Here is a 22,086-nt window from a genome sequence, read left to right on the forward strand (position 1 = left end):
TCCAGGGGCCCGCCCGGTGGCTTAGCAGTTAAGTGTGCGCGCTCCGCTACTGGCGGCCTGGGTTCGGATCCCAGGCGCACACCGACACACCGCTTCTCCGGCCGTGCTGAGGCCGCGTCCCACATACAGCAACTAGAAGCATGTGCAACTATGACATACAACTATCTACTGGGGCTTTGGGGCGGAAAAAAAAAAGGAGGAGGATTGGCAATAGATGTTAGCTCAGAGCCAGTCGTCCTCAGCAAAAAGAGGAGGATTAGCACGGATGTTAGCTCAGGGCTGATCTTCCTCACACACACACACACACACACACAAAATGTATCCAGGTATTGCTAAATGTCCCCTGGGGGCAAAATCTCCTCCAGTTGAAACCACTGAATTAGAAGAAATGTCAAATAACCAGAAAGTGTCATATCCATTAACTAGTGATTATATAACAAAAGATTCTTCTCAACAGAGAAATTTTCAGCTCGCCCTGGGCTCCTGCAAGCCCCTAACAAGGTTGAGAAGGCCTAGTCATTTCAGCTAAGACAATCAGAAACCCTTCATCTGCCAGAAGCACTAGAGAAGAATCTTTGGCAAGCCAAGCCAATGAAGCTCTGCATGGCAGTGCACACATCACAGCAAGCAGGGCGTCGTACCCAGCCTTTGAAGAAGTTTCTTTTAAGTTAACCTCCCTTCCAACTAAACTTTTTCCAAATCTCTTCCTGCCATTTGGAAGTTGAGTGATTCTCAGCTGAAAAGGCCTGTATATACGAGGTGCAGATGGCAGCAGTTACGGCCCTCACCAGATGCTGCAGTCTCTAATTTGATTGAAAGGATATAATTAGACAACAGAAACACTTTAATGAAAGAGCAAAACATGGAGGGAGGGAAGGATTGAAGGCCCTTAACTGATGCCAAAACACCCACCAGTAATAGAGGCTTTGAGTCTGGGGAAGGGGAAGGGGAAAGCCCCTTAAAAGGACAGTCCCCATCCTGTTTATTTCCCCATAGACATAGGAATAGGGATTTTATTATCGTAGATTTCCACTGTATTTTATGTGGGAACAATCTGATTAAAACCAGAAGAGTCTTCGGAAGAACATCAAAGAAAAACAAATATGGCTTCTGTGGTCATTATTAAAAATATTTTTACCAGCCCAATAATTTTCTTTGAAGATGAATTTTTAGAGATTGAACAGCAGCAAGTAATTTAAATACTGTGATGACATTGGTTAACAATCCCTACTATTCTAGAAAAGAACTACTTGGTTGCCATGTTTTGATCCAACTTTAGGACACCAAGGAACACGGACAACCATTTAATGTATCTGTTTGGAAGGTATAGAGAAACCATGTAGAGGTAGTTCTATATGCTGATGCTGCAACCATTTTGAATCATCTTTAAAAGTTGCCTATGCTGATTTTACTATTTCCTAGCTTTCAAACTTTGAGTATGAGTATACTGTTCTGGTTCTAACCAAGAATCTAACCAAACTGAAAGAAATCCAGCCCTCAAAGTCTGAAGTTGCTAATGCGGTGTGACACTTGGGTTTGGAAGCAGCTGCAGCCTCCTCAGCCGACTAGAAGCAAGGCCCCGCCCTTGTGGTAAATTGAACAATAAAAGTTTAATGCTTTGGTGACTTGCCAGGGATTAAATTGGTGCCAAGAGAAATAGAAGCTGGGCCCAGCAGAGGGGCAGCCCCAAGAGGGTCCTGTTCTAACTGAAGGAGAGAGGCGACTTTGCATGCGAGGTGACCTAAAATCTTTTGTCTGCGAGGTGCTTCCTAGCACCCAACTTCATTCCTCTTCAAATCAGTGCAAGTCCAGGCTAGGGAGGTGTTTACCTAGAAAGAGGATTAAAAGTGGGGGCGTGGGGAGGGAGAAATTTCCTTAGGGAGGAGAAGGCAAGTTTCTGTAGACTGGCTACTTTTGAGGAGTATGGATACCCTTCTGCCATTTCTACAACGGCCTCTTTCCTTTCCCTGTTCAGTCCAAATCCAGGATAATGTCTCAGAGATGAGGTCTGGGGAAGAAACACTGCCATCTTGAGAGGAAGACACTGAAGACAACAGAGAGAGGGGAAAAAAAAATAGAGTGACTTCAGGCTGCCATTCCTAGGCTAATACTTTCCGGTTCCAGTCGGATTCTCAAGGTCAAACTGAATATGGAAGGAGCGTCAGTCATTGTTCTTACCCATTCAGAGGCTGCACGGTGAGCCAGCCAGAAACCAACCTGCCAAGTGGCATCAGGGGGCTTGAGGAGATCTTACCTCAAAACCTGCATAGGTAGTCTTTTAAGGGACATGTTCACTTCCTCCTCTCTTGTTCTTATTCAGGGGGCAAAAACTCAGGCAAAAGCTACAGATCCAAACTTCCGGCCTCTCTCAAGTGTTTTGCATTAACTGTTCCACAGTACAAACACAATCGACTTGCTATGTTTGAATGTTCCATTTTGTTTTTTCAAAAATGTTTTAATTAAAACAAAATAATCAGCCATGCTAAGCAGATTGTTGTTTTTTAAAGGCCGCTTTAAAAACGATGATGGAACCATGGAAATACAATTCAACTGCTTAGGAAAGTGATCGAAGTTTCTTTGCTTTTTTTTTTCCCCTGGCTGTTTTTCTATGTCTCAGGGCTGGTGCCACCTGCTGCCTGGGCTCTCCTCTGAGAAACAGATCTCTCAACGGTTCGTTCCCAGCAACATCTGTGTGGTTGAACAAACCACGGGCCAGTTCCAAGGCAGGCACTTTCTTTATGTAGCGCACACTGAACCATACTGAATTTCTTTTTAAAGTCTTATTAAAGATCCAAATGTATGTGCATGAACTTCTCCCCATATTTTTATATTTTAAAAAATTTATGATAAAATATACATAACACAAAATTTACCATTTCAACCATTTCTCCCATATGTCTCTTAAAGTTAGTTAATAGTAAAAGGTAAAATGTTCATTCATTCACTAAAATCAAGTCTCCTTGTCACCTTTCCAAACCAGCGAACACTGGAAAAAATCAATACATATGGACCTAGAGCAGGACCTGGCAAAGTACAGCCTGCAGGCTAAATCTGACTCGCTGCCTGTTTTTAACCAGCCCATGAGCTAAGAACGGTTTCTAAAACTTTAAATGGTTCAAAATGATCAAAAGAATATTTGTGACGTATAAAAATTACATGGGGCCGGCCCTGTGGCTTAGCGGTTAAGTGCGCGCGCTCCGCTACTGGCGGCCCAGGCTTCGGATCCCAGGTGCGCACTGACGCACCGCTTCTCCGGCCATGCTGAGGCCACGTCCCACATACAGCAACTAGAAGGATGTGCAACTATGACATACAACTATCTACTGGGGCTTTGGGGAACAAAAGGAGGAGGATTGGCAATAGATGTTAGCTCAGAGCCGGTCTTCCTCAGCAAAAAGAGGAGGATTAGCACGGATGTTAGCTCAGGGCTGATCTTCCTCACACACACACAAAAAAAATTACATGAAATTCAAATTTCAGTGTCCATAAAGTTTTATTGGAACACAGCCACGCCCATTTATTAACATTTTGTCTATGGCTTCTTTTCCCCTACAAAGTCAAAGAGTTGAGTAATTGCAACAGAGACAGTACATGGCCCACAAAGCCCAAATTATTTACTGTCTGGCCCTTTACAAAAAATGTTTGCCAATACCTGATCTAGAGCCTCAGATGGCATTACAGGCTCAAAGATTCTAAACTAAAGATAGTATTTTGTTCATCATCAAAAATCCCTAATCTGTATATTGTGAAGCCATATAAAGCAATATATTTTATCTTCGTCATTTATTGCTGTTGACCCAACTATGCTAAATCATAAGTGACTGTATTGATAATATCTATATTAAGGGTACCAACTTGCTATTTATTAGTAGTGAGCCTAAATGGAACTTCTTTTTGCTTTAAGATTTACAAAAGGTCTCATTGCCTACCTCAAACATTTAAATGGCTTTGTCTAGTGGCCAAAACAAATTTTCAGAAAAAGATCAGAGTCATTTGATACCAGGTCAGTGTTGACAGTTTTGTGTTTCTTAAAATACTCAAAGCATAAAAGTAACTGGTATGCATGTAGGTTCACTTCACTCCTCTCAGCCCCTATGTTGCATACAGGTAATTCTACTAACATTAATGAAGTCCTCAAGAGGGACAGGGCTCTGTACAGGATGAAGCTCTCACTGTTAACTGAACTCATAGGTTTTATGGCAAGACCTACTATTGGCTAATGGGATGAATTCTAGATGAGGAGTTAGAGGAGAATGAACATCAACTATAAAAGGCTGTTCACAGCAAATGTAACCTGAGTTGAGAAGCTCTGTTGATGCATATCTGAGAGCCCCCAAATGTAGTGAAACACCCAAGCAGGTAGTTTGCCTTAGGCGGAAAACTCAAATAGCCCAAGTCCATCCAGCCTTCTGTGCTCTTCCTACCTCTCCGCTCTCCACTGCAGGTCAGTAAATTCCAGATGGGAGCCCACTTCAGACAGCCCATGAGCCCCATGACCCTGGCTGCCTTCCTCCTTGAAAAGGGAGTCTAGATTCCACCATTAACTTCTATCTTCTTCCTTATCAGTTGCGAAGGAAGGAAGAGAATCTCAAAGAAAGAATGAAGAGGAGAAAGGAGATCATTTGGGGTTGGCTACACATTGTAATTAGAAGTAGCATTGATGGGGAATGAGCTAACTGTTTTTATAAAGTCAGCATTCAAAAATGCAAACCACCAGTAATTTAAATATTACAAAATTGTGCAGAATATAAGTACTGAAATAATTTTTTCCATCCACAAAATTTTAGAGAAAATTACAGTATCAAAAATATAAAATGGCAAGTTTGGCATATCCTCAGTGTAAAACGTGTTTTTTATTGGAAAGTATTTTAAAAACTAGTGGGTAGGCTCTAGACAGGATGTGATGCTGAAGACTATGTGGTATCTCCCTAAAACTGCTTCTGGAACTAAAGAGGAAAAGTCACAAAAGCATTGATGTACCAGGACGGTAGGAAAAGAGCTCTTGAGTCTCAGTGAATTGGGAACTTGGACCACTTATCATAAATCATTTCACGATGATTATTTATTTGTCCCTAGCTCAAAATCCCAAATAAAAGCACACCAAGGTCTGAGGTTTAAACTACCTAAGAGCTGCTGCATTTGACCCTTTCCAGCAAAGCAAAGGTGCCTGAGGGAGAGGATGCCACCTTCTAACAAGCGTAGCACAGAGTTGGCTCACTTAACACGTTTCAGAGCTGCTCCTCTGCCGTTTCCAGAAGGGGAAGCGGTCTATTTCCACCCATACCTCTCTAGAGCTCCGTAGAGGACATTAAATCCTGACCACACAAATGGCAAAGTGGAACTGAGGGGTTACTAGGTTACAGTTATGTTGACATATACTGGCTCTCAGAAAGTCCCTCCTTCATTCCTCACATAACCACAAACAGTAGAAGTGATCAAACTTCTGTAGAAGTTTTCGTAGAAACCCCCTAGAAGGCTGCCGATCACTCAGAAACCATGTCCTGAGCCTAAGGCTTACAGTACTTGGAGAGCCCCCCTCTACCCATCTAAAGCCAAGCTTTGCCTTTTTTACAAGGATTAATCAGACTGGAAGCTCACAGCGTTTGGAGGGCAAATGAGGTGTCTAGCACGTGGTGAACTGTGAAGCACTATAAAAAGTATTAAAATATGTTTAGGGGCCAGCCCAGTGGCGCAAGTGGTTAAGTGCAAGAGCTCCGCTGCAGCGGCCCCGGGTTCCCGGGTTCGGATCCCGGGCGCACCAACGCACCGCTTGTCAAGCCATGCTGCAGCGGCGTCCCATATAAAGTGGAGGAAGATGGGCATGGATGTTAGCCCAGGGCCAGTCTTCCTCAGCGAGAAAAACAAGCAAAAAAAAGAGGAGGATTGGCAGTTAGCTCAGGGCTGATCTTCCTCACAATAAATAAATAAATAAATATGTTTATTGACTGCCTTCTATACCCGGAGGTGGTACCTGCAGTATATCGTTTAATCTTCACAACACCCTGAAAGGGAGTTATCATTATTCTTCCTTTACAGATGAGGAAACTGAAGCTCAGGGAGCTGAAGGCACAACCCAAGGTCACACAGTAAGTGACAACACCAAGTCCTATCTTTTTCACTAATCCAAGTTGGTAAGTAAACAAAGCAACTCTGGGTTTTCTTTCAGCAGCAAAATCCTGTCTGTCTAACATCACAGGCTGTGACTTTAGGTGGAGAGACCAGAGGCCGGTTTTCCGACTCCGGGCAAATCAGTAATGAACTCTTGCCGTCTCTTTCACTAATGCCCGATTCCCAACACCCAAACAACCTGCTGAGGAACGTAACTGGGCCAGACAACGCCCTCCTGCCTGCTCTTCAACTTGGAAAGAGTTCTGCGGCAAGGAAGGGTGTGTGGGGAAGCTAAGCAAAGTCCCAGCTTCCATCCTGGTCCAAGGCCCCACCTCGGGAGGACCTGGCCTTGGCTTTGGCCTTGGCCTGGGGAGCAGGTGACCCCGTTTAAAGTGTGGGGCTATCCTGGAAGCGGGGCTCTGCACTGCACCTTCAGGATAAGCACCCTAAGCTCTGCAGGGGAGAAGTCTCCCGTCGCTCCTTCCTTTCTTCCTCTCTCCAAGCTGGGGCGGCACCTGAGTCACAGGGAAGTTCAAAGCGGCCCCGGGGGGTCGGGAGGGGGCGTCCCGGGACCAGACCTGCCTCTTGCAGGGCGCGAAAGTCAACTCGACTCCTCGAGGGGCAGAAATCAGTGTGGGGCCAGCGGGCGCAGCGGGGACGGGGCAGAGGGGCCGGGCGCCCGCTCCCGCAGGGGGGGCGCGGGGGGCCGCCGGTGTCGGTGGGAGGGGAGGCAGGGCTGGGGGGCGCGGGGGCGTCGTTGTGAGGCTCGCGGAGGGGATCCTGGCCTGGGGGTGTCGCCGAGGGGCTTGGGGCGGGCGGGGGAGCGGCCCGGCCCGAGGTGCGTCGCGGATTTAGGGAGGAGATCCCAGGAGGCACTGGGACAGAGGGGGCGTCCCGGCCCGGGGGACTTGAGCAGGAGGTCCCCGGTCCTGAGACAGGGGACGTCCCAGCCTGGGGGCGTCGCTGAGGAGCTCGGCGGGGGGCTCCGGGGAGGGACTGAAGCGGAGGGCGCGTCCCGGCCTGAGGGCCGTCGCTGAGGGGCTTGGAGAAGCGGTCCCGGAAGGTAGGGGCGAGGGGGTTGGGCCCCCCGGGAGGGCTCCGCGCGGGGCGGGCGCCGGGGGTCGTTCACTCACCGGGTCCGGGGCCGAGGCCGGGGCTGGGTGCGGGCCGGACCGCCAGCGTGAGCGCGGCGGCGGAGAGCAGGGCGAGGCGGGCAGCGGGCGGCGCCATGGGCCGTCAGTGCGGGACCCCGGGGCGCGGCCCGGGGGAGAGGGGGCAGCGCCGGGAGCCGGGGGCGGCCATGGGAGCGGGACGCGGGGCTCGAGCGTGGCCCCGCCCCGGCCGCCCGGCCGCCCCGCCCCGGCCCGCCCTCCCCAGAGCCGCCACCGCCCCGGCCGCCCGGGGCCCGCCCGGCTCCGCCGCCAGGCCCGAGAAGCGGAGCCCACTGCGCACGCCCGCTCGCCCCGCCCGCGCGCCGCGCCTGCCACTCACGTGCCAGGCCCCGCCCCCACCCCCTCCTCACCTGGGCCCGCCCCCCGCGGAGAGCTTTATTGGTCCGATAGAGGGGCGGGGCCAGCAGGTGAGGGGCGGGGTCTGGGCCCCGCCTCCGAGTCCCCACCCCGAGGTTTGGCCCACCGGACCGGGCCGGGAGCCCAGTGACCCCTGCTCCACCTGCGCTCAGGTCGTGACCCAGGGGCTCAACCGCAGCGGTAATAATCAGAACAGCAGTTTGCAAACCACTTTTCCCTGCTTGGCTCATCGTAGCGGTTTAAAAACGAGTACCCTGGATTCAGCCTGTCCGGGTTCATATCCCACTCGGTCACCTATAAAACCTTGGGCAGATTTAAAGGAAAAATAGCTCTCTTACTTCAATTTCCTTATCTGTTAAATGGGGGCGTTATATCAACTACTCCCAAAGCGGTTGTACTAAATGAGGCAATGCATGGAAACTTTTACACACGTAGAGTAGGAACTTCGAAAATGTTGAGTTCCTTTCACCATCCCAATTCTTGCAGCCAAGGAGGCAGCCTACTGAGCCCTGGTTCTGAATCCTATTACACATCCTTTGTCAACGGGGGCAAGCTTCCTGCTCTGTCTGAGCCTCAGTCATCTGCAAAATGGGAATAAAAGGCCTTCCCAGGATTAGATGAGATAGAAGCAAGTGAAGCTCCACAGAGAAAGTCCAGAAGTGGATGGGGCAATGATGCTTCCTTACAGACTGGGACACTGGGACTCTGAGCTTGCCTAAACCTCAGCCCCGGCTTGGCGGACCCTTTGCCCACCCCCGCCCCAGGTCTTCCCTTGGCTGCGCTCGGGGTCTGTCTTGGGCCTCCCTCCTCCCCCGCACTCCCCCAGGCAGAGGAGGTTTTCCTTCGGTTCCCGCCTAAAGCGCCGCGGTGACGCCCCGCGGGGCAGGTCCGGGCGGCGCGCCGGGCGCCTTCAAGTCCCTAGTCCCGAGCTTGCAAGTGCGGGCCTGCGCCCCGCGCGGCGGCGGAAGCGTCTACCCTCGTGTGCCGACTCGTCGCGCCCAGAACTGGGCTGGGGCGGTCCTGTCCCCGCGGGCTCCGGGGCCCGCCTTAGGTACACTGGCCCCTGCGCCCCCTCTCGCCACCGCGGAACTGCCCCCTCGCGCACTCCTAGGGTCCGCCTCCCCCAAACCCCCAGCCCCAGCTGCTCCCAGGGCTAGGCCCTAAAACAGCAGCTACCTCCCACCAGGCCTCTCAATCTCCGTCGGTCTCCACCCACACGACTCAGCGCCACGGCAAGAACCATCGTGTTCAGTCATTGTTTGCGCTGTGTCATTCCCGAGTTCAATAATCCTCTGGGCTCCTTACTGGAGTAGGGGGACACCCCCGCCCAGCCAGCCCGGTCCGTGGGGACACACTCTCCACATCCCACACGGTGCCTCCCACTTTTGCTCACCCTCTCTCTTCGGCACCATTTTGAGCCTTTCCCTACCTCCAAAACCATCTCCTCCTGGCATGACCTGGGAACTCTTCACCTCTAATTTAAGCTCCTTCAAGGAGAATGAAATGAGCAGATGCAGGTGAAACCATCAGCACAAAGTAAGCACTCAACAAGGTGACCCTTCCTCCATCCAACAAATATTCAGTGAGGAACATGCCAGGAGCTGAGAGGACACAGCCACCAACAAGATAAGCCAGTCTCTTCCTCCTACAACTTACATTCTAATGGGGCTAGTCAATCAACATGAAAAAAATGTGAATTTCAGAAAGCAAAAAGTACTGCAAAAACAAGAAAATGATGTTGTTAACAGAGAATGATCTGAGGACTGTTTTAAATAGGATGCTGGGGAAAGGTTTTAGCAAAGCAGGCCACAGCTCTCTATAGCTGACAAGGTTCTTTTGCATCTCATCCGGGTGTCAGAGGAGGAAATAGGAAGGGGCAGACAGGAGGTTAAAAATAAGGTTTATTTGGACAAGTCTGGGGATCCATGCCTCTTGAAAGTAGCTTTGGCCTGTCCTGCCCCACTGGAGGAGGGCACCCCCGCTGGGTGGTTACCAGCTCCCTTCCTTCATTTAGCTCTCTCTGCCTGTGTACAACCAGGACAGGATATGTAATTTGCAGGGCCCAGTGAGAAATGAAAATGTGGACCCCTTGTTCAAAATTGTTAAGAATTTCAAGATGGTGACAACAGAGCGTTAAACCAAGCATGGGGCCCTTCTAAGCGCGGAGACCTGTGCCACTACACAGATTGCACGCACGTGAAACTGGTTTGTACAACAGAACTCAGAAATAGTATGCAAGCCCCTGCCCCCATTGGCTGCTATGAGAAACATCCCTCTAGTCTTCCCCAGGCCTCCCTCCCCTCTTTTCCAGCTTCAAGTCCAGCACAGGTGATGGAAACAGTGCATAGAGGCTAAAAATACAGCCGAGCAGGTCTAGGTCAGGGCACTTAATGGCTCAAGGTCTTTTTCTCAGTTATGTGGTCCTGGCTCCTGGCAAGGAGCAGCCTGAGATATTCATTTCAATGCTTCACATGCCTTGGTCATTTAGCAGGTGTGAGTGGAAAGAGTAAGGACATTGACCGCAGCCCCTGGGCCTCCAAGAAGGTGTCTGTCTGTCTGTTAACCTGCTTGTGCTCTGCAGTCAGGCCGTTTGACTCCTCCAAAGGCAGCGAGATTTGCCAAGAAGCTGCGAGATCTCAGCTGGTGGAGTTTGAGTCATCTTAGTATCTTTGAAACTCTAGTTGGGATGATTTCTGCTCAAAGGGCAGTTACGTTGGGGAGAGAGCACTGGAAGAGGACCCTGATTATAATAACAACAATAGCAAACATTTATTGAAGACTTTACTAAGCTCTAGGCAGTGTGCACTGTTAGCCTTCACAATTCACATAATGCTCCCAGTAGCCCTGGGAGAGAGGTACCCTTACCACTTCCCTCCTCCAGAGAGGTTAAGTGACTTGCCCAAAAGTTACAAAGTGGTGGAGCTGGGCTTTGAACTCAGGCAATGGGACTCCAGGCCTACACTCTTAACCACCATGGTGAATTGCCTCCTTGTCCTCACGGGGTTCTGGCAACAAATGCTTACTGAGTGTCCAGGGCTGGGACCAGGAAGAGGCTAGTGAGGCACTGACTTCAGGCACAAAATTTAAGGGGTCTACAAAACTCAGTAATCAAGATAAATAAATATTCTTTAATAAATTTAAAAATATATTAAAGGGGCCGGCCCCGTGGCGTCGCGGTTAAGTGCGGGCGCTCCGCTGCTGGCGGCCCGGGTTCAGATCCCGGGTGCGCACCGATGCACCGCTTGTCAGGCCATGCTGTGGCGGCATCCCATATAAAGTGGAGGAAGATGGGTACAGATGTTAGCCCAGGGCCAGTCTTCCTCAGCAAAAAGAGGAGGATTGGTGTGGATGTTAGCTCAGGGCTGATCTTCCTCACACAAAATATATATATATAAAATATATTTAATAAATAGTAGTTCAATGCAATGTTTTAAAAAATCTAAATGAATGCCAGAAAAATCCATGATGAACAAAATATCAAAATTTTAAATAAAAATAAGATCTCTAATCCTGATTTTCCTTTAGCCTCAGGCTCGGCTCAGCACGGTACCGTTTCTGATCCTGTCTCCCAGGTTTCTAGGTCAGGCAACTAGTGATGGAAAATTCGCGAGAAGTAGTAGTTTACTTGTTCTGATGGGAGTGAAGGGAGAGAAAGAATTTGGTCTGGAATATCATGAGTTAGAGGTGTCTGTGGGACATCTAGGTGGCCACATCTGAGAACTCAGAGTCAGGTGAGAAGGATCGCAGGGTAGGCAGGGCACCCTTATTTCACATACTTGGCCCATGATAGGTGTGTCTTCCACACATGTGGTCTAAATCACTGGTCCTCAGAGTTTGCATCATGGTTCAGGAATCTTTTCAAATTCTCTCATCCAAAGTTTTTCTCTTCTTTCCTAAATCTTCTACATCAAAAACCTCAAATATATTCCCATATGGGTGTGGAAGTTTACTGCTTGGGTGTTAAAATAAAAACATTTTCTGAGGAAATTAAAAACAACTAAATTCCACTAGAATTTGGGGGGTGGAGCATAAAGGGGGAAAATGAGAATTAATATAAATTGGCTCAATTTCCTCTTTATTAGCTGATCCTCCAGAAAGAGAATAGGAGCTAAAAGAAATTAGAGAAGAAAGGTAGTAGAAAGGAAAAAAGAAAGAAGGAAGATTATAGGAGCTAAAAATACAGTGAGGAGAGCTTGGCTAAGCATCAAAGGAGGGCAGATGTGTTTCCAAATAGAAGTGGTGGTTTGGATATGTCAGGAAGCACAGCTCCAAATGATGGGTGGAAAAATAAAGGTTATTTAGACTGAGCTCAGCAGAATAAAAAGATTCATTGGAGAATCAAACTGAGGAACAGGCCTTTCAGCAACATGGAAGTCCTACTGCCTCAACCCCAAGTTCTCTGGATCAAGTGTTGGCACCAACGATGGAATCTCTTGCCATGGTTTCAGGACTGTGGACCAAATAGAGTCTTTCCATCCTGACTTTATAATACTGAACAACCTTCAATGGAAGGTTGTTTAACAATCTCTGTTAAAGACTAGTCACTCTCCTTAGCATATCCTCAGATACCCACTTCCTTTTCTGTCTAACAAAGTGTGGGATATTCTGGACATCTCCCACAACCAGGGGGAAATGTAGCTCCTGTAAATACAGCACTTCTGTGAGGTTGATGAATCTGACAAATATTTAGTGAAGATGCATCATGGGAAAAGAGATGTCATGCTACCCAAGTCAGATCAAAATCATTCCCCACTTCAAGAGACTCTTGCTTGCCTCATAAATCAGATGGATGCACATGAAAAACCTGAGATGAAGTTCATATCAAGTGTTGGGTTATGTCACTCAGACCATGAGCAACAGGGGCTCCAGAAAGGGTCAGATGGGCAAATGTGCCACAATATTAATAACTTTAATAAGAACATTATTTATTGAATGCTTACTCTGTGCCAGGAACCGCACCAAGTGCTTCATATATAGTCCCATGTCATCCTCACAGTAATCCTGGGTTAGGCACTATTACTATCCCCATTCCACAGATGAGGAAATAAGGTTCAGAGATGTGAATTCACTTGCTCATTGAGAGAAGGATCTGAGATGTCAGCTCAGGCAGACCAAATCCTGAGCCCAGAGACAGCCTCATGACAATGATAGGACATGAACTGGGCCCAGGGGTGATATGTGGATGGGCTGACCAGATGAGAGGCAAAGCATCAAGTGATATGAGTGGTTAAGAGCAAGGGTGGTGTAGACCTTGGTTGAATCCAGCCTTAGTTGGTTAGTAGCTCTGGGTCCTGGGGCATGGTTCTTGAGCAACTTCTGGGTCAGTTTCTTCATCTGTAAAGTAGGGATGGTGACAGGACCCAAACTCATAAGACTGTTGGTGGCCTTTCATGCGATGATGCTTGTGAAGTGCCTAGAACAGTGCCTGACCTACAGTAAGTATTCAATAAATACAGATTTTACTGACATAGGAGAAATAGCACAGGCCAGATTACCCTGGGTTAGTTCTAAGAAAAGTAAGGGTTTCCTGTTGAGGCACAGTCAATTGAAGTGAGTTACACTGAAGGGACAGAAGGCAGAATCTGATTGAATTTGAAGAGTATGCCGTCCACGTGAACAGCTCTGTGCTAGAAGGAGATTCAGAGTGCTCCTCAGAGCCAGAGCAGTGTCACTTGGTCATTGAGTAAAAGGCCTAGGAAAGTAAATACAACAGATGAGTGCCTGGAAAGAGAAGGTACGGGAAAGCCAAGGTCGGGAAGGAGAGAAGAGACACAGAAGAGCTACTTCTAGGATGCCTTTCTTGCCTATCAGTTCCCTTCCGTCGCTTTATGCAGAGTAAAGACAGGCAGTAGCCCAACAGCCTGGTGCCACCTCTCCACGACTCACCGGCTTTGAAAGGATGCTTGCCTGCCCAGTCAACAGACATCTGCAAACCTTTCCCAAACCCTTTCCAACGCCCTGCTCTAAAACTGACCCACCTCTCGGGAGGTGAGGCCAGGGCTCGCCACTGAATGGGCCCTATTGTCCTCCCAAGCGTCTGTGGGTCCAGATGCTGTCGGCCTGGAGGTGGTTCCACCGCGGCCTGCGGTGCAGTCTGCCTGCAGACTTTGATTCACTCCAGGGACAACACTTGAAAAATCAGACAGGCAACACATGCGATTCCAGGAACGCTTGCCAGAATCATACTCTGTTTTTCCATCATTTCACTCTCCTCCCCCTTGGGAGGGAGCCTCCTTTGGCATTTTGCATATGAAAAATGAAAACCACCAACAGGACAAGCACCTGATAAGGAGCTAGGCATTGCCCAAGAGTTCCCAGGAAGAGGCCTCTTTGTTCTCGTTTCAAGCCCTTGACACTGCTAACAGCTCTAATTACTGCATTTGCCATGGGATGTAAAATAAAACCACATTCCAGAAACCATGTAGTCTCCCGGGGAGAGACACGCAGGGAGAGGTGCCCAGGGCTGCAGGAACGTGTGGTTTCATTTCTGGTCCCTAACCTTGGCAGCCATTCTGAGAATTGAACAGTACCTTCTTTATGTGCGTGGAGAAGGGCACTTTTGCACATGTAAGGATGCATCTCACTACCTGTATCCACAAATCTGGTCTGCATATTTGACTATGTTATGTGCGAAGCATGCTTCTTAAGAACCTTAGGACCTTCAAAATTCACCCAAGCTAGGGGCCGGCCCGGTGGCGCAAGCAGTTAAGTGCGTGTACTCCGCTGCGGCAGCCTGGGGATCGCCAGTTCGGATCCTGGGTGCGCACCGAAGCACTGCTTGGCAAACCATGCTGTGGCGGCATCCCATATAAAGTGGAGGAAGATGGGCACGGGTGTTAGCCCAGGGCCAGTCTTCCTCAGCAAAAGAAGAGGAGGATTGGCAGATGTTAGCACAGGGCTGATCTCCTCACAAAAAAAAAAAAAAAATTTCACCCAAGCCATTTTGGGGGAAATGAGGACTTCAGAAATTCCTCAGGCTGTAAGCACAACAAAATAGAACTTCTTCCAACATAATTTAACTATAAAATCTGATGATGTAACACCCACCCACACCCACATCACAAACCAAAGTGACATCACAAATACTAGAGATAATGGTTCAAAACTGCCATCATGTGAGCCAAAATCTAAGCAAACTGCAATTTGCCCATACACGACTGAGGCAGAGAAAGACAAGTGACTAGAAATATTAAAACAAAACAAAACAAAACAAAAAGGGAGAAAAAGAGAAAAGAAAATACATATTTCTTCCCCCTACTAAGCTAGCTAAAATAAAATTTAACGCAACCGAAATATGGTAAGGTGATTTTATTTTTTATAGATGACATTGCTTAAAAAGCCAGGTGTCTTTTACGTATGTGATTCTAATCTATCCAAATTGTTTTTCTTGTTCATGGCTAGTCCCAGGAAATGGAGACCAGCATCATTTACGTTGTGCTTTTGCCTTTATGGACCCCAGACTATATTTCCCTGTTTAGCAGCTTTCTTGGCTCATGGCAGTCTGGTTAGAAAGTGTATTCAGGGTTTGGCAGAAGTTTACCTGCTGTCATTTCTGTGTTGCAATATGACTGAGGAGTGACTACAGCTCCTTTGGGAATCTTGGAGTGATCCTGTCTCCCATTCCTTTCCTGCCGTGTGGTCCCTTAGCTTTCCAGAAGACAGGAATTGTCTTGGAGTCCTTGTAAATGCCGCCTGACTGTCCACTTCCAGCCCAAGCATGCTGTGTTCTTTCAGACCCTGAATATCACCATGACTTTGTGAAGTTACTGTCACTTCCCTACTTGGTACAAGAGGCTTTGATAAGCAGGAGAGAGGATGTATAGAATGATTTCTAAGAGCTGTGTTGGAGGAATGGTCTATAAAAAGATGCTAACACTTTGCCTCCAAAGTAGACCTTCTAGTCTCTGCTTGAGAACTGATCATTTTTATTCCCTTTTTTCCCACTTGTAATTCTAGCATTCGATCCATGTGAGACGAGACCCCAGCATCCCCACCTATGGACTCCGACAATCTATCTTACTGAACACCAGGCTTCAGGACTGCTATGTGGACTCGCCAGCTCTCACCAACATCTGGATGGCCAGAACGTGTGCAAAGCAGAAAATCAGTGCCCCACAACCAGGTACCACCTCTTCCTGGGAAGTTGTAAAGAACCCGTTAACTGCCAGTTCATTCTCCCTGGTTAAGCTGGTGCTCCGGCGACGACAACTGAAGGATAAATGCTGCCCGGTACCACGCAAGTTTGGAGAAGCAAAACCCTCGAAGAGATTAAAGCCCAAGGACAATTCAGCAATGAAAGCCACCCAGCGGGGCAGGATAAGAAACTCCATTAGTTCCAAGAGCAAGCGGCCAGTGGGGCAGGGGCCAGGCTCACCTAGGTGCAGGGGGCCTGCAGGAGGCATCAATGAGGTAGATGATGGCTGGGGGTGAGAAAATGTGATGGAGTGGGGAGAGGGAAATGTAAGCTAGAGAACAGTTAATGCTATGTGAAGCGAAGGAAATCTTAAAGTTAAACACAGGGTTGTGTGGGGGTGATGTGGGGGATGGTGTGGGGGATGGCGGGGAGGTTAGAACGAGGGTGAGGAAGGCAGCAAGATATAGTGGAGAGTGTACCAGATCTGGGGTCACTACCTATCTACAGTCTGCCTAGTTTTCTAGGAGGATGAAGTGGGTTTCATAGACAAAAGGAACTTGAAGTGAAGGGAAATAAGAGTGGGCAAGGCCAGGATACGGGTAGTGCACCCAGGCACACACACTCGAACAACAGAGGTGAGCCACAGATCTGGCTATGAACTTCCCCATGGAGAACCTGGCATCCAGAGGCCTGATCCAAGTCCAGCTCCATCACTCCATGGTGGCCAGCAGAGCTCAGAATGCACCCCGTAGCTAGGCTGTCAGGGTTCAAATACCAACTCTGACGATAATTTGAGGACAACTGTGGGCTTAGCCTCTTTCTGCCTTGGTTTTTGTCATCTATAAAATGGGGGCTAACAGCCTTTCCCTCATAGGGTTTCATGAGGATTAAATGAGTTAAGACATGCAAAGGGCTTTTGAACAGAGCCTGGCACAGAGTAAATGATTAGGATCTTGCGTGGCATTCAATAGATGACAACTGCGGTTATTAACCTTCCAGCTGTGTGGCCTTGGGCAGACCAATTCCAATTTCCTTGCCTTTAAAGCTGTCTCCTGCTGACCTTACAGGGTTATGGGGAACGCATGCAGCGGTATACATGAAGGAATTCAGTAAACTAGAACACGCTAGACAAATGTTGGTTGTGGCTGTAACCAAGACTCTGGGACACAAATCCCAGATAATTATTCTGAGCTCCCTTCTCAAGTTTTAGCTTTGACTTCTCTGCTTTCTTCCTGGCTAGAGTAAAGAAAGTTCAAAGGAGAAAAAAGTAACAGTCTGCCAAGATCTTGAGAGCAGATATGCTGAACATGTGGCTGCCACCCAAGTGCTACCCCGGGACATTGGGACAACAGCCTGGAAGGGCCGAGCGTTGCTTCCTGAAACCAGAAAGAGACAGTCGTCAGAGGACACGCTAACCATCCACGGCCTCCCCACAGAGGGTTACCGGGCTCTGTACCACACCGTGGTTGAGCCGATGCTGTGGAATCCTTCAGGGACCCCCAAGAGGTACAGCTTGGAGCTGGGCAAGGCCATCAAACAAAAGCTCTGGGAAGCTCTGTGCAGCAAGGCTGCCACCCCCGAAGGCACTCAGAAGGACCTGCGACCAGGCAGGAAGCGGCTGGAGGTCCACGAGGAGCCTGTGCCCAAGAAATGGCCCAAGTTCAAGACGGAGAAATAGGAACAGGAGCTCACAGGATCGGGATATTCTCTGCTAGATGTCTGAAAAATAAACACCACTTTGCACCTTCCATGTAATCTGAGTGCTTTACAAATTAGTAACTACCCTCCCCGGGAAACAAGGCAAATGGGTGCGAGATTCATTTCAGACTGAGGGCCCCCCTCCACTCTCATGATTAGGTAATTTCGAGGGCTAGATGCTGGGGGCTTTTTTCCTACAAGCCCCTTTCCCTTAACAGGGGCTTGAGGGTCTCTCAGTCTTCCAGGTAGGAAAAGGCCTGGTAGATGAAGTCGACAGTTTATATATAGCCTATATTCCCTATTTTTAGAAAGTGGACTGCTAGGATCGACTATTTCCCTCACTCCCTCCACACAGGGCTGAGCAGAAAAACTACCACCACCTCAAGGACATAATCCCACACACTCGCTGTCAGATACTCCCCCTGACACCACCCAAATCCTCAATAACCTGAACTCTGTGTTAACAGGAGAGGAATTTATAGACACTTCCACGAGCGACTTGAAGTTAAGGGTATTGCTTCAGGCAAACCTCTCCTTTGTGGAAACCGTAGACCTTTACCAAATAGAGCAATGACAACATGTAACACGTACTTGATAAAATTGTATTTTTTTTACAGTCATTTGTACAATTTGTTACAAAACCATAGAAGACTATAACTTGTTTTAAATCATTTTTGGTCGGCAAATATGTAAAATCTGTGTGCAATTATCATGTATTTACAGGGCCGCATGTTAGTCATTTTCAATGATTATTCCAACAATGTCACACTCTCAACATAAGACATGGCTTAAGATAAATATATTAGTAAATAAATATTCTGAGAACATATTTCCATAAATGAAATGTGCTGCTATACATATACAGAATATACATAAGTTGTTTTCTAGCCTTTAAAACATTTTTTAAAAATGGTAATGTTGGAGAAGGAGCCCTTAGACCATTTTATTACAAAATCTTTACAGCAAAGTCTTTACAAAATATCTTTTAAGTGCTATGGGAGAAAGTTTTTAAAAAACATTTTAAAATAGTGCCTTGTTAGACCAACACAATAGAGTTTACATAAAGAATAGAAAAAGGCAGTTCTGTTTAAAAAATAATACTCTTGATTAGTAATTATTTTTTAGACCTCATTCTAAAAGCATTAGTCCTGCATGAACTTTTGAGTAGAAACTAGCAGCACGTTAGGGAGGGCCTGAGCGGTGGCACAGCAGATGGCGCCTCATAAAATGGCGTGGGTTCAAAGGAGAGGCGAAGAGACTGAGAGACCTAAAGCGAGCATACTGGGGCTGCGTCTGCTACAAAGAGGTACCTTGTTGATCAGAACTCCCCAACTCCCAAACCGTTTCTAGCACTCTTCAGTTTACATGGCTGTCCTACACCCAGGGCTGGGCCACGGGACCACGCCCAACAGTCACACTCCAGCCTGGGGGGTGGTTCTCAATGGAAAATGCTATGCTCCCAGTTTCCACGGCGATTTAACCCCCACACGCTATGGAGAGGCCAACGAAAAAGCTACTTGTCATCATTATTGGAGTTTTACAACTTCAAAGAAGACATTTCTTTTGATTTGAATGGTGAGGCAATAATACCATTGGCTACTGTATTCTGGTGACCTGTCTGGTGAGCCAACACAAATTTAAGATAATGGCTGATATTTAAAGTTCCATTTTTCTGTTTCTACCACCCTGTAAACTACAAAAATTAAATGTGCTTCTTTTGCCATCTGTACTTATTGCTCTTTCAAATGAAAATTAGACACATTTAATAAGCTCAGTTGAAGTCACATTCTCTACTCATCTATTTATTGCTTAAGGCGCCTGAGGAGTGGTTTTCCAGCCAGGGCTAAAGAAAGCCACTTTGGGGGTATGGTTTCAGACAGGGAAGATCATACGCATTCAAAGGCATTAAAAACAAAAAAACAAAACCACAAACAAACAAAAAAATCTCAAAAATGAGAAGCTGCTTTTTGCAATTCATGTTAGAAGCCATACTCCCCACCCCTTCCCTAAAACCATGTAATGCAAGCTGTTGTCCTCAGCAGCTGCTCCTCCTGGCCGGAGAAATAAAGGGAGCCCAGATCACATGTCAACAGCTTAGGCTCTTCTCACACCCTCGCCAACAGGTGTGCTAGGCATAGCCCCTGGGAGGGGGGTACTGCACCTCAGAGACTGGAGGACAAATCTTACCACAGTGAGTTCCTAAATGGCAAATGGCTCAATCATTTGATACTAGAATTTCTTTCTATCAAATCCTGGCTAGAAGTAGGTAGGTAAATTTCCTCATCATAGGCTGGGGTTTTTAAGAAAAAGCGATTCTGATACAGTGAGATTCTCATTCAAAAGGTTCTGGTCTGGACCCTGGGCTGACTTCGCTGAGCCTTACTGGAGAGGAGTCATCACAGTTGCCTGGCAACCCAGGGTGGTCTCCATTTCCTCACCTATAGGGGGCCAGGTCTAAAGTTTCCTATTCCGCTAATAAGCATTTCAGATGACAACTAATATTTGCTGAATAAATGAATAAATAAAAGTGATCAGAAGAGTCAGTGAACATAAAGCTAATGTCATTAGTTTCCTCTAAAAAAAATTTTTTTTAGAACAAGAAATACATTGGACGAAAAGGATGAAAATCCCTGATCTGAAATAGCTTTAGATTCTCCCTTTTAAAATGGAAATATCTTTAAAAGAAAAAAAATGGTTTGGGTTTTTAACTCTCCCTCCCTCTTAAAAAACGACAACAACAAAAGGCTGGAAAAATATACAAAAACCTACCCTTTGGGTCTAAACTATCTGATAGTCTCTTTCTCTGTCTCATGGAGAATCAATACATAATAGTGCATTAGGTAGAAAGGATAGTAGACATTTGCAGGCGAGATGAGCACTTTCAGCCATGAGGCAGTGGGCTGAATAACCCTGAAGCGGTGCTTCGCTAGGGAAACGGGATGGGAAACGTATCCTTCAAGCGGAGCTCGGTGCAGACCCGGCGGGGGCCCTGCCTCGCGCCCCCAGGAAGGCAGCCCAAGGGCTCAGCAGCCGAGGGGCGTGGCTGCGCCCACACAGACGCATGCGCACAGGCACGCTCCAGCGCGCCCTCCGTCCCTTCTCCGGGTTAGAGAGCACTCTCTCCCAGCCCTATCCGACACCAAGGCCGCAAAACGACCTTCTTCCTGGGTGTTTGTCCCCACACACCCCGTCGAAGCATTTCTGCAGCCAGTGGCAGGAAGCCCAAGATCAGGATTGTGAACTCTGTCCTTTTACTTAGAACGATGACCCGAGGGGACAGACTGAGGACACTGGGCAGAACCGTCCCTGTCACCCTGGGGCTTATGTAGCAATGGCTTATCCCGGCTCCCCAGTGCTGCAGACCTTCCCCACTATTCCTAGCTGTTTCCATCAGCTGCCTAAAGGTGTGGGCTGGAGAGGCATGGCTTCTGAGAAAACCTGAAAGTTTGTACACTGGGATTTGCCACGAGAAAGAAAGAGGCAGCATTGCATTGTTCCTCAGAGTTTGTACCCATATCAACTAGCTTTACTTCAAGTTTCTGGTTCATTTTCTAAGGCAGGTGTAGCCCTGAGCTTTTCAAAGGCCTGAGCTCCCTCCGGGGAGACAACAGTATCTACACATGATGTGGTTTAATTAATGCAGCAGTGATTTTTTTTTCAGCAAAAGTTGGCGGTTAGAGTTCTTTAAAATATATATTTAAATAACTTTTTACATTTACATATAATATCTTAAAAACAAAGCAGAGAATTCAATCCCACACACCTCGGAACCCCAAGCACACACACTTTACAAAACAGAAGAATAACATGTTATCAAAAGAGGCAAAAGACTCAGAGAATTTTGTCTGTTGGTTTGTTAATTGTGGGGGGAGGGTTTGCCACAGGTGGCTCACATTTTGGGTTGAGAAGGAGGGCTCTCTTTATTACCACTTTTGTGTGTTTGTCAAAGCTAAAAAAAATTTTTTTTTTCTGAAGGAAGTCAGAGTTTGGAGTCTCCGTACAGTTCCCATTTCCACATCAGAGTTCCTTCTGGGCTCAGGCACCCGTGCTGCCACCACCGTCTGCTGGGCGGGATCTCTGTCCTGGGAGAGAGAGAACAATCATCAGGAGAGGGAGCCAGCACCGCAGGCTTCGGGTGTATGCACAGGGAGCAGGTAAGGGACTGGGGTGCCTGTCCCCAGCGTGTGGCAGGCTCAGGAAGGGACAGCTCACGATACTGGACAGACTGTGTATATGGTAAAGGGCTGAAGCAGAGCTCCTTTTCTAAGAGCTCCTCATCCTGTGCTAAGAGCACACATGCCTCCTGGAGAGCTGGCCTCCCTCATCTGGATGTGCAGAGCCTTCTGGAAGCCCTTAGGTAGCATGAAAACACAATGTACAAAAGATGTACATCAGGCACTGGGAAGAGCAGGGGAGAAGACTCCTCTCACAGAGCTTACAGACCCCAAAACAAAGTAATTTCAGATTGTGATAAACAGGGAAGTAAACAGACAGTGTGAGAGTAACCTCAGAGGGGGCTGGAGGGCGTCCCTGAAGCTGAGATCTGGAGGAGAGAAGCAGCAGAGAGGTCTGGAGGCTGGAATGAACTTTGCATGTTGGAGGAACAGGATGGAGGCC

At 47.7% G+C, this 22,086-nt stretch overlaps 3 protein-coding genes across 8 annotated transcripts in view; 1 reads left to right on the forward strand and 2 right to left on the reverse strand.

Annotated features, from left to right (window-relative positions):
• Positions 1-7,419, reverse strand: part of KREMEN1 (kringle containing transmembrane protein 1) — a 70,171-nt gene extending 62,752 nt beyond the window's left edge. The window contains exon 1 of one of the 3 annotated variants that reach the window (XM_087424007.1): positions 7,242-7,419. In XM_087424007.1, coding sequence (XP_087280133.1) covers positions 7,242-7,338 — 97 coding nt within the window. In that variant the 5' untranslated portion in view covers positions 7,339-7,419. The remainder of the gene's footprint in view (positions 1-7,241) is intronic. The other 2 variants (XM_087424005.1, XM_087424006.1) reach the window with 2 other exon arrangements.
• An 8,178-nt stretch (positions 7,420-15,597) lies between these two features.
• C35H22orf31 (chromosome 35 C22orf31 homolog) lies at positions 15,598-17,494 on the forward strand. Its single transcript, XM_014787217.2, is given in 2 exon segments — positions 15,598-16,046; positions 17,012-17,494. Coding segments are annotated over 2 exon segments (816 nt in total). The 5' UTR covers positions 15,598-15,713.
• Positions 17,495-18,060: 566 nt separating this feature from the next.
• Positions 18,061-22,086, reverse strand: part of ZNRF3 (zinc and ring finger 3) — a 148,646-nt gene continuing 144,620 nt past the window's right edge. For all 4 annotated transcript variants that reach the window (XM_087424008.1, XM_087424011.1, XM_087424009.1 and 1 more), the window contains exon 9: positions 18,061-21,551. In XM_087424008.1, the coding sequence (XP_087280134.1) occupies positions 21,505-21,551 (47 nt within the window). In that variant the 3' untranslated portion in view covers positions 18,061-21,504. The remainder of the gene's footprint in view (positions 21,552-22,086) is intronic.

This window comes from Ceratotherium simum, chromosome 35 (genome assembly GCF_057802395.1).
Source record: "Ceratotherium simum simum isolate JZ-2026a chromosome 35, ASM5780239v1, whole genome shotgun sequence".
Taxonomy (NCBI): Eukaryota; Metazoa; Chordata; class Mammalia; order Perissodactyla; family Rhinocerotidae; genus Ceratotherium; species Ceratotherium simum.